The sequence below is a fragment of the Schistocerca gregaria genome, chromosome 2 (assembly GCF_023897955.1).
Source record: "Schistocerca gregaria isolate iqSchGreg1 chromosome 2, iqSchGreg1.2, whole genome shotgun sequence".
Lineage (NCBI taxonomy): Eukaryota > Metazoa > Arthropoda > Insecta > Orthoptera > Acrididae > Schistocerca > Schistocerca gregaria.
This window is the reverse complement of record NC_064921.1, coordinates 1022489600-1022508450: the sequence shown is the minus strand read 5'-3', so window position 1 is coordinate 1022508450 and position 18851 is coordinate 1022489600. Positions and strand designations below refer to the sequence as shown.

At 36.6% G+C, this 18851-nt stretch overlaps 1 protein-coding gene across 1 annotated transcript in view; it reads right to left on the bottom strand.

The window, feature by feature from the left end:
• Positions 1 to 7953, bottom strand: part of LOC126335529 (ubiquitin carboxyl-terminal hydrolase 22) — a 109206-nt gene extending 101253 nt beyond the window's left edge. Inside the window, exons 1-4 of the mRNA XM_049998897.1 lie at positions 7222 to 7953; positions 6898 to 7030; positions 6589 to 6804; positions 6185 to 6357 (exon numbers count right to left, since the gene is read on the bottom strand). Coding sequence (XP_049854854.1) covers positions 6185 to 6357; positions 6589 to 6804; positions 6898 to 7030; positions 7222 to 7341 — 642 coding nt within the window. The 5' untranslated portion in view covers positions 7342 to 7953. The remainder of the gene's footprint in view (positions 1 to 6184; positions 6358 to 6588; positions 6805 to 6897; positions 7031 to 7221) is intronic.
• Positions 7954 to 18851: the final 10898 nt, after the last annotated feature.

Below are 18851 nucleotides of genomic sequence, written 5' to 3'. Positions count from 1 at the left end.
AGTCAATGGCCTCTCAGACCATGACATGCAGTTCCTTCTGTTAAATGTTAATACTGAACAGGATATAAAATCTGTTAAATCTGAGCTCAAGAGGGTAATCAATAAGCCAAAAATTGATTATTTTAGGACACTCATCAGAGACATTCACTGGACTGATGTTTACAGTGCTCATGGCATGAATGAAAACTATAACACTTTTGCTAATAAAGTGCTTACCTTATTTGAACACTTTTCCCCCAAAACTTACCAAGGTTAGAGCAAAGTCTACAAAGAAGCCATGGATTACTCGAGGAATAGGGGTATCTTGTAAAACAAAAAGAAAACTGTATCTGTCAATCCAAAACAGTTCCGATGTTGATGCTATAGCACATTACAAGAAATACTGCAAAATATTAAAGACTGTAATACAGACACCAAAGCAAATATATTACAAGGAAAAGATATAAATAAAATAGAAAGAAACTTCCACATGGGAAAAATATATTAAAAAAGATAGTCATATAAGATAACAAAATAACGACTATATGAGATATAATGAAGGAGGAGACCAGTAGAACCAGACATGAAGAGGGACAAATAGCATTAAGAGTAAATGATACATTGGTGACAGACGTGTATAGTGTTGCATAACTTTTTATAACTGTTACTGACAAGATGGGGTTGTCAGGTTCTGTAGATGCTGCTATGGAATACCTCAGACCAGACATTTCAAGTAACTTCCATAATATAAATTTGACCCTCACTACCCCAGCAGAAATATCCACCATAAAATCATTAACATCTAGTGGGTATGATGAAATATCAACAAAGTTAATTAAAGAATGTGATTCTGAGCTAAGTAACATATTAAGCTATCTGTGTAACCAGTCGTTTATCAGTGGAATATTTACTGAATGGTTGAATTATGCAGATGTTAAGCCACTGTTTAAGAAGAGAGATAAAGAAATAGCATCAAATTTCCGTCCAATTTCACTTTTGCCACCATTCTCAAAAATTTAAGAAAAGTAATGTACAGTCGGCTTTATAACCATCTTATCTCAAATACCATACTGTCAAAGTCACAGTTCGGATTTCTAAAGGGTTCTGCTATTGAGAAGGCTATCTACACTTACTGTGAAAATGTGCTTAATTCATAAAAAAAAAAAAAAAAAAAAAAAAAAAAATTGCAGGCAACTGATATATTTTGTGATCTGTCAAAGGCACTTGACTGTGTAAATCACAATATCATTTTAAGTAAATTAGAATATTATTGTGTAAAAGTAAATTCTGCAAAATGGTTCAAATCTTATATCTCTGGCAGGACACAAAGGCTGTTATTAGGAAAGAGACATGTATCAAGCTATCAGGCATCATCCAACTGGGAATTACAGGCGGGGTCCCACAAGGTTCCATTTTAGGGCCCTTACCTTTTCTTGTGTATATCAATGACTTTTCATCAGTAACATTACCAGAAGCCAAGTTCGTTTTGTTTGCCAATGATACAAACATTGCAATAAATAGCAAATCAAGAGTAGTCTTAGAAAGGTCAAGTACAACAAAGATGATGAAATGTAGCACAATTAAATTAAGTGATGATGAGATAATTACCTTTGGCAATAAATTCCTGAAGGTAGTAGATGAGTTTGTGCTTTTTGAGGATAAAAAGCTGATGATGGAAGAAATAATGAAGGTGTACAATGCAGACTTCCAATAAGAAAAATCTTCTGAGGGAGGGAAAAAAGTAACAAACAAAAAAATGTAAGTATCAGGAAGGCTTTCCTGAAAGTATTTGTAGTTACACACAATTAGATGATAAACACAGGCAGGAAGAAAATAATAAGTTCTGAAATGTGGTGCTACAGAATAATACTGAACATCAGAGCAGTGCATCGAACAACAAATAAGGGGGTAGTGTATTGAATTAGGCGAAAACGCAGTTTATGGGACAACTTGACTAAATGAAGAGATAGCGTGTCAGGACATATACCAAGGAATCAGAGAATAGTTAATTTAGTACTGGAGAGAAGTGCATGGGTGACATGTACAATTAGAAGAGGGAGACCAAGGCTTGCCTATAGTCAGCAATGAAATGAAATGAATGGAGGTTGTAATAGTTATGGAGAGATACAACAGAGACTTGCGCAGGATAGACTAGCATGCTGCATTAAACCGGTCTTTGGATTGAATACCCTAACAACAATGTCCATAGTGAATGGCTTAATACATGACAGCAATAAAAGAATTATCCAAGCAAATTTTATAAAGATTACATTTTTCACCTGTGCAGTTATGGTGGCCATAACTGCTGTATAATTATGTAAAATATTCCAAATCTGTCTGTCACTAACAAAACGTGTGTTTTTTACATTTGCATTCGTTTTTATTCGTTTAAGACATCAGTGGTCCACAATCAAATATATTTACAATGTTGATTTTGGTCAAAACTCTAAAACGGTAGTTTGCTAAGCAACTGAAATTCGACTTTCATTTATTGCATTTTCATCTAACTTCTGCTTGCAACTAGAAACATCATTGGTCAAAAACATCAGTGTCATACACAAAAAAAAATGTGGAAAATTTCAAGAAGACAATTTCAGATGTAAGTAGGATCACGCAAAAATGCAATAACTAAAAACCACACTTCAACAGCTTAAAAAACTAAGTTTTTATCTAGACTCAAAAGCAAAACTGTAAATATGATTGTCAGTGGTTTGGTACCTATGTATTAAATGAATAAAACTGTGTGTACAGTAAAATAAATACATATTTTTAGTGATTGCAAAGATGGATCTAATACACCCACATGTTAAGCATTCATAAATAATGTTTTTAAGGCACCTAATAAAGCTAGTTGTACAATTGTGTTTGATATAAAGTTATGATCAGCTATTGAGTAGTTTGATTATAAAATAGGAGGAAGGTAAAAATGTTATCTAGATGGATAAAGCTAAATGCTTGTGAAACAGGGTTGTCTTACCCTTTCTGGCACTTCCAAATCGTTATTCTATAATCTTATATAAAATGAGCAATCCATTCTTTCCTTTTAATTTCATCTATTTAGTTTCAAACAATGGAAAATCCATAATGGAATAACATCAATATTATGAAATGGATGGATAATCAAAATTATAGACCGAGTGCAGACTTGGTAGCCACAGACAACGGTCTTTTTGTTGTACCTCTCCTCTATATGGTGAGTTTCATCTATTTAGTTTCCTTAACCAAGGTTCTTGGGTAATGTCTCCTACTATTCTTCAAACTTCAACCCCACAGGGTTCTTTCACCCTCAAATCTTCTCTTCTGCCTACAGAAAGAGGCAGAGCAGTTCCTAAATCTGTTGATATCATGTCTTTCTGAAAATTTCCTCTCACTGCCATACGTCATGTCAACTTTTCAATATGTATAACAAATATTTCTGTTCACTGATTACGTTTCAAAATTTGGGCTATTGTAACTGTGTCATGTGAACTCTCAATAAAACTACCACCAGCACTGAAAGTTCTTGTTTCAGGTACATGGGTAAGAAAACTATTCCACAGACTGGTCTATGAAGGACTGAAATAAGACCAGGCAATTTATTTTGAACAAGGCAAAACAACATTTGTTTAAAATACCGAAGGTCCAGATACGCACAGATATGAAAATGTTCATTTCTTACCCATACTACTATATAAAGAGAAGTCTGTGTTCAATGTTGTCAGTTTTGGAGGAGACCAAACAGTGAGGTCATCGGTCTCATCAGATTAGAGAAGGACGGGGAAGGAAGTCGGCCATACCCTTTCGAAGGAACCATCCCGGCATTTGCCAGGAGTGAAATTTGGGTAAATCACAGAAAACCTAAATTAGGATGGCTGGATGTGGTATTGAACCGTTGTCCTCCCGAATGCAAGTCTGTGCGGAGGGGGGGGGGGGGGTCTTTATTTTTGTTGGGAGGGGGGGGGGGGACACACACAAAGGAAAGCAACAACAAGATACATTCTTATTGGATACGATATTCACTGTAGCATCAAGTTGGGTAACAGTTACAAAGTGGGCTCACCCTTTCATTTTCCATAGTTTATTTATCATATATGTAATAATATGCATCGGAATACCCATCAAAGACTTGTCCATTATCTAATATCTGTTTTCTGAATTTTCCTTAAAGTCTTAATTTCAATGATGAAAAGTGCATTAAATATAGCAAAATAAGTTAAATGCGACACAAACATTATGCTACACATCAGTTTCTTACCATTAACTTTATTTTGCTTTCATATTTGCTGGTTTAGCCATCTCACAACCAAATTATAACATTCCAACTTAACCTAGACCTCACAATATGCTACAGATTAGTTTGTTCGGCCAGAACATTCAGGAAGGGTCCAATATCATACTCTTAGTCTCAAGATGGACTCAGAGTTTTCTATTTCAGGGAAAACTGTAGAAGGGTCTTTGGGTAAAGACAGTTTCAGAGAAGGCCTAGACTAATATCTGTTACTGGTATACCATGTTTTGTTGTTTTATGTAATGAGTGAGATGAAAATTTGATGCACTACAATGTAGAATGAAATACTTACACAAAGAAACATATCTGGCGGTCAGTCACTGAGGAATTATCAAGTCTATTAATAAAGTAATGTTAACTAGTATCCAAGCAACAGAAGAGCACTGAAAAGCATGTAAACTAGTACCCGAGCAAAAGAAAAGCACTTGAAAATCACATTTGTGTGACATACTGAGCTAAGAATACACACCAACTTTTATTTATTTATTTTTTTTTTTTTTTTTTTGGGGGGGGGGGGGGGGGGGGGGCTTTCTTCACTAGTGTGTCTGTCATTCACGGAGATAAGGTTATGGAATGTCCATGCTGCAATGTAAATAATGGGAGGAGTAAAGGCTGGTACCTTCTCAGTCTTGCTTAAGTACCTATTGATGACTCATCCTTCATACAGAACTTTTGATGTGTTTTCTCTCTTTCTCCCGTGTTTTGAAGAATATAGTTATTTTGAAAACAGAAACATATTTGTTTTTAAATGGTTATGTTTAAGTTCACCATCATCTATCATTCACTTGATAATTATTCTTTTCCTGTTTGTCATTCTCTGCAAATTCTGTTTTCACCACTGGAGGAAAAAAATGTCTCAAATGTCAGTCACAGAAAATTTTTAGGCATACATATTAATGAGGATCTGAAGTGGGAGATGCACCTTAGAAATCTAAATATAAAAAAAAACTGAAAACACTAATGTATCCTGTTAGGACTCACACAAAAATACAAGCTGGTAGCAATGTGCCATAGTAGTATAAAGACATGACTGATGTACAGCATATGGCATTTTTGGGGGGTATTTCCACAACCTAATAAAAATAATACAGAAAAAGATTAACAGGGTGATAACAGAAGCTACATGTCGATATTCTTGTAGACGCCGTTTAAACGGTCTGAAAAATATTGCCTCAGCCTTGTTTGCTTAACAACAGCAAGCTTTTTTCTTTTTTTTTTTTTTTTTAATATCTATTCAGACATAACTATGATATATATACATTTGAAACTATGCAGATGAACCTATAGCACACACAAAAATAATAAATACAAACTTGAGCAAAAGGGGAGTGCATCATACCGGGATTATGTTACACAACTATATGCCTTCTTAATTAAAATTTCTTTCAACAATACATACATTTAACAAAGTCAAAACAGTTCTTGCTGGACCACTGCTTCTACCCTGTCTCTGAATTTCTGGATCATCACGATACATAACCTCTTTCACCAAATACTGTTAATTAAGTACTATGTCACTTCACACTATAATTTACTTTGTATTTATCATATAGTCTCACTTAAAAACCACTGCTACCATGTGCAGAAGGAACATAATAAGCCAATTTATATTATTATGCACTATGTTTATGGTGACCACAATGATTAAAATAATCACTGCCACAGAAAGAGAAAGATAGGGGGGGGGGGGGGGGGGGGGGGGAGCGGGACGAACGAAAACTTACACACAAAACAGGAAAAGTAAAGATGACTATCTCAACTGGTAGACTTGGTGCAGATTCGTACGACAATTTATGCTGTTAAGTATTTTTGCCTTCCAAAGAATTTGGAATACTTATACGCACATAGAACATTCACATGTTACAAAAAATATATATATAAATACTAAGAGATCATGAATATTTGACATTTATTAAGTTTTGAGTACAAGCACCATACCTCCTGGAAGAGCCTAGAAACTTCACACACCAAGCACCGACCAGGTTGTTCACGAAACTGGCAAACATGTTTTCCTGCTAAGAAATAATCTCGCAGTAAAGGTGTGTGAGTTAATGCTTGTACAATGCAGTTCATAAAGCATGTATTGCCTAAGTTAATTAAGCCTCTGAGACCTGTGGAATAACACAGTTAATGAGAAATATGACTGAACATAATAAGCATCTAACATAAGCGAATATTTGTGGCTTGACACAAATTACTACACATCAGCAATACTATTTTAACAAAGATAGTTCCCCTTAACAGTCGCAGAAGTATTTGTAAAACATATTATTGTCATCAAATGTCATGTATAAAGATTGTGCACATCAGATGCAGATTAGAGCAAGTGAATAATATCTTACCAATGGTTGTGTCCTCTAGTATATGCCTTCTGTGCGGGTTATTTCGCAACAGTCGGATATCATATGCACTAGGTTCCCATGGTCTGTATGGCACAGACAGCCCAATTCTCTTGAAAACTTGTGCATCTTTCTCTAGTGCTATACTAGATAACTCCTTATCATAAATATAGTCGCCACAGTGGAAACACATCACCATTCCATAAGTTAGTTCCACGGCTGTAATAATAACATTGAAAATAAGTATCAGTAAACTGATAAAACGGTTAGGGTCTTAATACCATATTAAACAGGCCCGTAACGATCCCTTACCTAAGAAATGTTTTTTCACTTTCGCATGTTCCTGCATGTGACCACGTACAATACACCCGAAATAAATACAATGCAAGCATGAATGTAACCGAGGCCCACCGTACTTGCACACCGTACACTGACTTGCTATTGCCTGTATACAACAGAAATTTCATTATTTTTCTGATAGTACGAATGCAAGAAATTGGTACCCAGAGATAAGGATGAAACTGCTGCTCACTATTTAATGGTATATGAGAGAAAAATTATTTAATCTTCTACGAATAACGTATAATGAACAATTTCATATACAATTTTCTGAGTGACATTCCGTCACGAACGCACCTTTCTTCTCCGGGCCTCAGCTGACGAGCACGCTACGAGGCAAGAATACACTATTTTGTAAGCCTTGGTTCCCTTAGAAGCTTTAAAACTTATCAGATGAGTGCATCCATTTTCGCTCATCTCCAAAATGTCCCAAAAATTTAAATGGACACAGCTTGCAATTGTTTACATGCAGCTTGCGACCACCGTCTTTACCTCGCCCGGCGAAACTTAGCCATTTCCCCCTCTAATGACGAAAAGCGGAACTTGTTGTCACAACTCACGTTTTTAACAGTTATTAACTAAGCTATGTACATAAATTACATAAAATATAGATGTATCATTGGCACATGGGTATGAGAGGTGAAACGTTCAATTTATTTCAATGATATGCTTTGTATTAGTAAACACCACATGTGTGTAACGTTCTCAGTCACCAGCGGTCACATTGCAGGAAAAATTGTACTCATGTCTGTACCCCCTAATTATGAGAAAAAAATTGTACAGTTCGTCACTTTAGATGTAAATGTCTGCGATACATCAATTATTTTATCGTACAAAAGATCATGAATGGGATAACGAAATGCGAAAACTTCTTTCTCCTTGAGATAACCAAAAGGTTAGTTCGCAATTTCACTGCAAGGTGGCTGGTACAGCTGCTGCCGGGCTATAGGCGCGAATTTTAAAGGGAAGCGTAAGCAATGACTGTACATGAAAGCGACGTAATTTGGACGTGCACGAATATACGACACTATTTATTCGTGATGATGTCAACAATCAACAGTAACGTTTTGATGTCATATTAAACCGCAGAGAATATTTGTGGGCCTGGACGAGAAGTAACACTAAAACTATTGCATCAGACCTATTTAGCTGAATTTAAATGTAACAGAACCAAACCTCGACCAAGTTGTGCCCAATTTGAGTTTCAGGTTAACATCCAACACTGACCAAGTGCGTTTTAGTATGAGAGTAAAACCAGCACTAACGTTAAATATCTGTACCGGTATATGGTTAACCAGTAAAAACATGGGCACTTAGATTTACCCTGTGCTTACGATACCCCAGTTATCTATTATCTGCATTTTGCCATTTTGATCTGAATGTTCACGCTACGGTATGTTATCTGTTTTATTAATGCTGCTGAACACAGCAACGTAGTTATTTACACAGAAGAGCTGTGTATTATGAAGATAAAGCAATAAAATTATATGGGCAGTTTAACACAAAAATTCGGTTTTATTACAAGATAAAATGACAGAGAATCAGAAAACTTATGAAAAAGTGGTTAAAAGAGGAATTGTTTGACTTGTTTACTACATAGTACTGCCTCATCTCACACAAGTGATGTCGTCGGTTTCGACTTATTACCACAGCCTAAAATAACTGTGTTGTTACCCTGTCAGAGATCATGAAATATGAAAAGAAGGGAGATAGCAAAATACCAGGAAACTAAATTACAAATTAACTTCTATACACATCTATATGTACGGTACTTGATTTCATAATTTAGTAAATTGTCAGCCGAACTTGCCGGGGAAGCACTCACAGTTATAAATACATTTGCGCTCTGTTCGTTGGAATTGACGCCTTTCAATTAACTACGTAATAGCATAAAATTGGTTAACTATTGAATCGTAAATGTAATATAAAAATATTCACAATATGAAATTGATCGTGACGGAAAGCCTTCTCAAAGTGGAAATTACTAAAAAATCGCAATTAAGTACGTTATGTACTCCGTAGATAACGCTAGATGTGCTCAGACGTCTGCAGTGTAGCATCGCCTCTCTTAATTCTAGTACACATCAAGCTTCTTTATAACCGTCATTAAGTTTTTTTACTGGTTTACGTTTCGAGAATGCTTTATTTCACTATCAGTTTTATAGTGAGAAATTTTTAAACTTGCTATTTAAGAGTTACCAACTTTGTAGTATTAAGTAGAAAAGTACATCCATTTCCAACAATCAGAGAGCAGGGGTGTCTACACTGTATATTGTGAATGTCTCACCCTGTCCTGCTCAGATGCAAAGGTATGATGTTACTTATTCAAGTACGGTACATACAGTTTCATTTGTCATTTAGTTACCTGGTATTTTATTGTCTTTCTTTTTCTGTTTTTCATCGAATAATAACTTGGTGATGAGTTGAAACCGGTAATTATATCATTTTTTGTGACCATAGTCTGAAATGTACAATAAAATAATCACAAATCATTCATTGTTTTCCCCTGAAGAATATACAGTACACTACATGGTATATGAACACAATCAAAAAGTTTCAATTGGTATCTGCCAATTCCAACAAATATCAGGGTGTAACACATTGTAGGCATATGAAATGATCACATAGGTTCAGCTGTGGATAAATCAGGTGGTAGACAGTGGCTTATTGATAGAATTGTAGGGAAGCGCAATCAGTCTACAAAGGAGATCACTTACAAATTGCCCCTGCGAGTTTTTCTAGAATATTTCTCAAATGTGTGGGACCCGCAACAAGTAGAACAGGGAATACTGAACGTATCCAGAGAATGGTACCACAAATGGCTGCAGGTTTATTTGAACTATGGGAAAGTGTTACAGAGCTGCTGATTAGATTAGATTAATACTTGTTCCATAGATCATGAATACGACACTTCATAATGATGTGGAACGTGTCAGGTTAATGAAAGATGTCTGTACAAGATATTACATTACACAAAATATTGCATGACACTAATACATTTTTCCCTCCCTTAATTTATATCTAAAAATTCAGCCAATGAGTAGAAGGAGTTGTCATCTAGAAATTCTTTTAATTTGTTTTCAAATGTTGGTTGACTATCTGTCAGGCTTTTGATGCTGTTTGGTAGGTGACCAAAGACTTTTGTGGCAGCATAATTTACCCCCTTCTGTGCCAAAGTCAGATTTAACCCTGCATAGTGAAGATCATCCTTTCTCCTGGTGTTATAGCTATGCACACTGCTATTACTTTTGAACTGGGCTGGATTATTAACAACAAATTTCATAAGTTAATATATATACTGTGAGGATCCCTAGATCCTTAAATAGATGTCTGCAAGATGACCGTGAGTGGGCTCCAGCAATTATTCTGATTACACGTTTTTGAGCAATGAATACTTTTCTACTCAACGATGAATTACCCCAGAATATGATACCATACGAAAGCAGTGAATGAAAGTAGGCATAGTAAGCTAATTTACTGAGATTCTTATCACCAAAATTTGCAATAACCCTAATAGCATACGTAGCCGAACTCAGACGTTTCAGCAGACCATCAATGTGTTGCTTCCAGTTTAACCTCTCATCAATGGACACACCTAAAAATTTTGAAAATTCTACCTTAGCTACAGACTTCTGTTCAAAGTCTATATTTATTATTGGAGTTGTGCCATTTACTGTATGGAACTGTATATACTGTGTTTTATCAAAATTTAAAGAGAGTCCGTTTGCTGAGAACCACTTAATAATTTTGTGAAAAACATCATTTACAATTACGTCACTTAGTTCTTGGTTTTTGGATGTTATTACTATACTTGTATCATCAGCAAAAAGAACTAACTTTGCATATTCATCAATATGGAATGGTAAGTCATTAATGTATATCAAGAACAGTAAAGGACCTAAGACCGAACCCTGCTGTAGAAACCAAACTGGCAGACTCTTGAAGATAGACGTAAACTGTCCTGAGAAAGTCTATTAACAAAGTTTCAATAACTGGCTTAAATAATGGCCCTAGGAATATACTGCAACCATCTATATATTGCTCACACAGTGATCATAGAGACATACAGACAATTTTCTCGCACTCCATACATGAATGGAACAGGAAGAGACACTAATAATTGACACTATGGAATGTACCCTCTGCAAAGCACATCACTGTGATTTGCAGAGTATGGATGTAAACATAGATGTAGAAAAGTGTGGACGGAGTTTTAAAAATGCGTTTTAATAGTTAAGCGGTCACCATAAAAAAAGCCTGGGCCGAAGAAGAAAATAATGTTGTTCTCAAACTTGGAACAGGATATCTTTCGAAACAGGCTAGTCTCCATTGAAATTATGGGTTACCCTCTCATCTGTATTTCGAGTTGCCATATTCCAAACACTGTGTCGAAGGTGTTCACCAGAGCACAAAACAACAGTGCTTGGGTAAAAAGTAAAGCTGCGAGGGCAGGCTGTGAGCTGTGCTCAGAGCATTGCCCAAAAAATTCATGATTCTGGGTTTGAGTCCCATTCTGGCACATAATTTGAATGTGGCATTGGACCTCCCTAAAATCTTGGTGCTGTCATGACAGACTGATCTGTAGTGCAGCCTAGGTCTAGGTTAGATTAAAAGTTGTCAGTCTGGTTGTGAGTTGTGAAGCCAATGAATGTGAAAGCCAAATAAATGTTTGTGGTGAAAAGCCAACAGGTAGCAAAGCCTAATGTTGACATCTGCACCATATTGAAATACACAAGGTTGATTCCAGTATGTTACTTTTACTGGTAGTTTTAATCTGCCAGGAACTTTCAAATAGTGCTCACTTCTTGTGAAAGGTTTATTGTGAAATGCTGATGATCTTGAGACATAACTCTTGCTGAGCATACCTAGAATACAGCACAATTTAAACTGAAGGTCAGTGACACAGTAAATATGACTTTGAGCCCCCTGAGTAAACCCCACTCAGACCTGAACATCTATTATCACAATGTCCAATCCTTGAGCAACAAAACTGATGACTTAAGCATTTTGCTGACCATTGAACTCAGTACGGTTCGGTTCAGTTGTTTGGGGGAGGAGACCAGACAGCGAGGTCATCGGTCTCACCAGATTAGGGAAGAACAGGGAAGGAAGTCAGCCGTACCCTTTCAAAGGAACCATCCGGGTATTTGCCTGGAGCGATTTAGGGAAATCACGGAAAATCTAAATCAAGATGGCCAGATGTGGGATGTGAACTCAGTGATATCTCAATAGTATGCCTAGCAGTGGCTCTGCACTGATGTAGTTAAGTTAATCTCACTACCAAATTTCAAACTGTGTGAACACTACTCTAGATCAAATGATGGACATGGCGGGGTTGCCATCTTCATAAAACAACACATTGAATATAGCCCACATCCTACCCTAAAGGAAATAGGATCAGACAAGATATTTGAATGTGCAGCAATAAAGCTTACAGATTTAAATCCAATTGTAGCTACAATCAACCGTCCCCCCTCCGGTAGTATTAGTTTTCTGTTACAAATGTACTTGTTTCTATCCAAAATAAGTCAGTGGAAACAGGATGTGATTATATGTGGTGACTTTAATATAGACTTTCCCACCCACAACAGAGAGACATTGATTAACATTGCAAAAACTTATAATATGCATGGCCTAGTAAATGAGCCCACTAGAATAACACCCACATCCAAGACAGCTCTAGATCAAATTTTTGCAGATAGAAGTAACCTTAAACCAACTCTAGAAGTATACAATGCAGGATTCAGCGACCACCAAGCTGTCATTCTAGAGGTTGATGTTAGCAAAGACACTTCAATCCCAGTCCCACCTAAAACTTTACAAAGGTTTCTCACTCCAGATAACTTGAACAAGCTAAACGCCCACCTTAGTAAAGAAAAGTGGACAGAGATGTACACAGCCCATGATGTCAACATGAAATTCAACATATTTCTTTACAAAATGATGCACCACTTTGGAGAGGCTTTTCCACAAAAACTAGTAAAATAAATAATAATAATAATAATAATAGCCCGCGGGAGTTACTAGTCTCCTACCGGGCGCCTCCCCAGGTGGCGGATAGGGGGATGCTCACTAGATATGGTGGGTACCGGGGAAATAAAATACCCGGGGTGGACTAAAACTAGTACCAAAGGGCACGACTGTTCCACATGTTAGTGGCGGCTGACTCATGTTTCAAGGCTCCACAACCTTGATCCTATCAACTGGCACATGCCAGACCAACTACAAATTACAAGTAAAATCATGGTTCGTGTATGTAATAACAAAATTACCCCAGGTGGTAAAATCCACCCACCTAGTAAAAAGGTGGCAACCGGTCATTCAGATTCTGGGGAGACCGGGCCTACACGATTTATGAGTGAGTCGGAGCACTCTGGAAAACTTCCCAAAAACAAAAACAAAAACAAGAAGAAAAATTACATTGGAACAATAAACATACAGACACTGAGACAACCAGGAAAATTACATATTGTAACAGAAGAATTAAAGAAACTGAAAATCCAAATCCTAGCAGTACAAGAGACAAGGTTCCCCGATGATCAAACCACTGATTACAATGGCTTCAGAATCTTCAAAAGTGGAACTAATAGGAAAATTGGTAGAGGGGCGAACATGCTTGGTATGGCCTTTATTGTTGAAAAATCCGCCGTTAAATCTATGAAGTCTGTAAGAACCATTAACAACAGACTAATGCTTCTTAGATTTAAAAATAAGAATAAAAACTACACCCTAATTAATGTCCATGCACCATGCAACATTGAAAATAAAAAGAACCGAGAAGCTGTAGACAAATTCTGGGAACGATTAGAACTTGAAATCTCTAAAATACCAAGAAACGACGTCAAAGTACTTCTTGGAGATTTCAATGCACAGATTGGCAAAGAAAAAAAATTTAGGAAGACAGTTGGCTTATATCCAGCACACAGATTGACCAACAAAAACGGTATGAGACTAATCCAACTCTGCTAACAGTTCAACATGAAAATCAGCTCAACCTCCTTCAACAAGAAACCTAGCAAACAAAAAACCTGGAGATCCCCTATAAACCAACTTGAAGAATTTCAGATCGACCATGTAGCCATCTCTTATGACTTCCAAAAAGAGATCAGAGATATCCAAGTTAAGAAAGGCACAAATATCGACTCTGATCACTACCTCACCAGGGTTCGAGTACAATTTACTCCAAGATGAAAAACACCGCAAACACCACCGGTAGTACCAAAATTTAATCTACAGAAACTAACAGAATCAGAAACAATAGAAACATGGGAAAATTCTCCTGCAAACAACTGGGAAAAATACAAGACAAAAATTACAGAAATAGCCAAAGAAAAAATACCGTTACAGAAGAAACCCAAACATCCATGGTGGAATATAAAATGTGAAAATGCCGTTGAATTATGCAAAAAAGCCTTCGAGAAATATAGCTCAAATAAGAATGAGGGGAATCACCAGAACTTTCTAGAAACACAAAAGCTTTCGAATAAAATTATCAGACAAGAGAAGAGAAAATATGTAATCCAACAATTAGAATCAATAGACACAGATTTTAAAAACTATAATACACATGGATTCTACAAAACTTTCGCAAACCAAATTAAAGGTTATAACCCTCAAAATGTTTGCTTCCGAAAACCAGATGGGAATTTAGCACTAAGCGATGAAGAAAACTGTGAAGTATTAGCCGAATATTTTGAAAAACTGCTAAACTGTCCAGAACCAACAGAAACCCTCCCAATATCCAACACCAAAGCCCCGCAGCAAAAAGATTCCTCACCGCCAACAGAAGAAGAAATTATCAAACACATAAAGAAACTAAAAAATAACAAAGCCCCCGGGGAGGATGGAATTGTAGCTGAATTTCTCAAAAACCTAGGGCCTAATTCAAGAAAGGAGCTAGTAGGAATTATTCAAAATATATGGGTCACCGAAGAAATCCCAGAAGATTGGAAGTGTGCCTTAATACATCCATTACACAAAAAAGGGGATAAACATGATGTAAATAATTACAGAGGAATTTCTCTACTTCCTGTCACATATAAGATTTTATCGGCTTGTATTCTTGAAAGAGCACAAGAAATGCTAGAACCCAAAATCTCAGATTTCCAAGCTGGGTTCAGGCCAAACAGATCATGCCCAGAGCAAATTTTAAACCTAAAATTAATCACAAGGATAAGGAAGATGCGAGGCAAGCCTACAGTGTATGTCTTTGTCGACTTCAAGAAGGCATATGACTCAATCCACAGACCCACACTATTTAGGATTCTTGAGGAAAAAGGATTGGATCGGAAAATACAGAAAATCATTCAACAGACGTTAACAAATACAAAATCTGAAGTGAAATTTATGGGAAAACTTTCAAGACCATTTGAAATAAAAACTGGGGTTAGACAGGGTGATGGGTTGTCGCCTTTGTTGTTCAATGTAGTTCTGGATAGAGTCATGGAAGAATGGGAGAAGAAACTTGAAGAAGAAAAGTGCTGGAAACCAATTTCATTAGGAACCAAGAAACATAACCCAAGAATCCCCTACTTAGCCTTTGCAGACGATCTCGCAGTAATGGCAGATTCTAGTGAGATGGCTATAAAACAGGTAGAAATTCTAAAAGAATGTGCAGAAAAAGTCGGCCTACAGATATCATTTGAAAAGACAGTGTTTACAACAACAAATTTAGAAATTTCCAAATTACAAACAAAATACGTAGAAATCAACAGAGTACCATACTTCAAATATCTTGGAGAAATTATCTCGGAAAAATTTGCACAACAAGAAAGAATACAAAAAGCTCATAAAGGTTTAGGATTAGTGCAAAACCTCTATAATAAAAAATGTTTATCTTTAAATGCAAAAATTAGGCATTACAATACAGTCATTAAACCATCAATGTTATATGCCAGCGAAACCTTGGCACTAAACAGGAAAACTGATCTAGAAAATCTAAAGAAAGAAAAATAATTAGAAAAATTTTGGGACCAAGATGGACCGAGAATGGATATAGATTACAGAAAACATCAAAAATTGAAGAATATTCTAACATAGAGATAGACATGAGGAAAAGACGCCTTAAATTCTATGGCCACATAATGAGACTTCCTGAACACAGATTAACAAAAAGAATTGTAAAATACGTAGATTCTCTTGTTAATGGAGGAGAATGGATCCAAAAAGTTAAAAAAGATTTGGAATTAGCAAAAATTACTAAAGAAGAAATAGCTGCAAGGAACAATTTTAGAATAAAAGTTGAAAAGTGGGAGGTTAAACCAGAGACAAAAGCACCGAGAACCGGAACAAAATGGAGCGAAGAAAGAAGAACTAAATTTTCGCAAACAATGAAAAAGTGGTGGGCAAATAAAAAGAATCAGAAGACCAAGAAGAACGGAAAGTGAACCAGCTTTACTTAGTGTCTTCCACATGGGAGCTTTACGACTAATAATAATAATAATAAGAGAAACAAGACTCGGATTACACCAGCTATAAAAATCTTTTGCAAACATAAAAGAGTACTCCACATGTTATGTGAACAAAGTAGTGACTCCCCCCCCCCCCCCCTTCCAAACTAACAGAATACTATAAAAACTACACATGTACCCTACGGAGAGTGATAGGACAAGCAAAAAGGATGCAAAATGATGAGTACATTGACGAATCCAGCAACATAGTAAATGCAGTGTGGAATATCATAAAAAGGGAAAGAGGGGAAATGAAAGCTACACACATGAATATAGAAATCAAACTCAACAATGAATCTATATCTAACCCTGAAGTTGTGGTGAACTCTTTCAACAATTTCTTTATGAGCATAGCTGAAAAATTGGCCAAAAAGAAGACTAACACAAACTACCAACCAGCAAACCAAAAATATCACACATGTGCAGAGTCAATTTTCATTACCAAAGTCACTGGAAATGATGTTGCAAAAGCCCTCAGAGAGTTAAAAAATTCATATTCAGCTGGAATTGATGGTATCCCAGCAGCTGTAATGAAAAATTGTGTATACACAATTGCTGAACCATTAACTCACCTCTGTGACTGTTCTTTCCAGGTAGGTATTTTCCCTGAAGCTCTGAAACTTTCTAAAGTAATTCCTGTCTTCAAAAAAGGTGATAATAAAGATATGAATAACTACAGTCCTATCTTAATCTCATCACGCTTTTCTAAAGTTCTTGAAAAAATTATGTGCAAAAAACTGATGGACTTCATCGAAAAAAAAAAAAAGTTTTACTAAGCTTACCTCAACATGGGTTCAGAAGCAACAAATCTACTGAAACTGCAGCATATGATTGCATAAATATGCTATTAGATCTGTTAGATAGAAAACAACCCATAACAAGCATATTTCTGGATCTGTCAAAGGCTTTTGACTCTGTTGACCACAAAATATTGCTGGAAAAAATAGAACACTATGGTATCAGAGAAATTGCAAACAATTGGATTGCTACATTCCTAACCAATCGGATGCAGAGAGTCAGCATGAAATACACTAATAGACAAACCAACTCTATAACTGAAATCCTATCAAGTAATAAAACTGTAAAGCATGGTGTACCACAGGGCTTAGTATTGGGACTTATACTTTTCCTCCTGTATATTAATGACTTGAGCCTGAATGTAGATGCACACAATACGATAATATTTGCTGATGACACAACTGTACTCCTCAAAGGGGAGAATACAGACACAGTGCAAAAAGCTGTGACCTTGGCCACTGAACAACTCAGCAACTGAGCTAAAATCAACAGATTAACTATCAACACCAAAAAGACAGCTCTCATGAACTTTCACACAATACAAAATGCAAATTCCTCACAGCCACTTGTCACTGTAAATAACCAGCCAAAAAATACTGACACTGTTTTCAAATTCCTGGGTCTTTTAGTTCAAGATAACCTGAAATGGAATACACATACAGGAAAGGTAAACGCCAGAATTAGTACTGGCTGTTATGCATTGAGTGTACTGAAATCATGTGCTAGCCTGAAAACATTAACCAGTGTGTACTACGCTTACATAAAATATGGTGTGATATTCTGGGGAAATTCTCCAACTGCCCTGAGCACATTAAAAATCCAGAAGAGAGCAATGAGGATTATTACTGGGAGCAAACCCAGAGACTCCTGCAAACCCATCTTCAGAATGTTGGAAATCCATAGACTGCCTTGCCTACACATTCTCATCATCATCATTTAAGACTGATTATGCCTTTCAGCATTCAGTCTGGAACAAAGCCCCCTTATAAAATTCCTCCATGATCCCCTATTCAGTGCTAACATTGGTGCTTCAACTGATGTTAAACCTATTACTTCAAAATCATTCTTAACTGAATCCAGGTACCTTCTCCTTGGTCTGCCCCGACTCCTCCTTCCCTCTACTGCTGAAGCCATGAGTCTCTTGGGTAACTTGCTTCTCCCATGCGTGTGACATGACCCCACCATCGAAGCCTGTTCGCCCTGACTGCTACATCTATAGAGTTCATTCCCAGTTTTTCTTTGATTTCCTCATTGTGGACACCCTCCTGCCATTGTTCCCATCTACTACTACCTGCAATCATCCTAGCTACTTTCATATCCGTAACCTCAACCTTGTTGATAAGGTAACCTGAATCCACCCAGCTTTTGCTCCCATACAACAAAGTTGGTCGAAAGATTGAACGGTGCACAGATAACTTAGTCTTGGTACTGACTTCCTTCTTGCAGAAGAGAGTAGATCGTAGCTGAGCGCTCACTGCATTAGCTTTGCTACACCTCGCTTCCAGTTCTTTCACTATGTTGCCATCCTGTGAGAATATGCATCCTACACATTCTCGCGACTCTAAAATTTTTCAGAAACCACATAGTGCCAACTGACTCAAGAGTCGTAAAAAATTATGAAATACATAAACACAACACCAGGAAAAACTCAAATCTGCATGCTTTACATACAAACCCTCA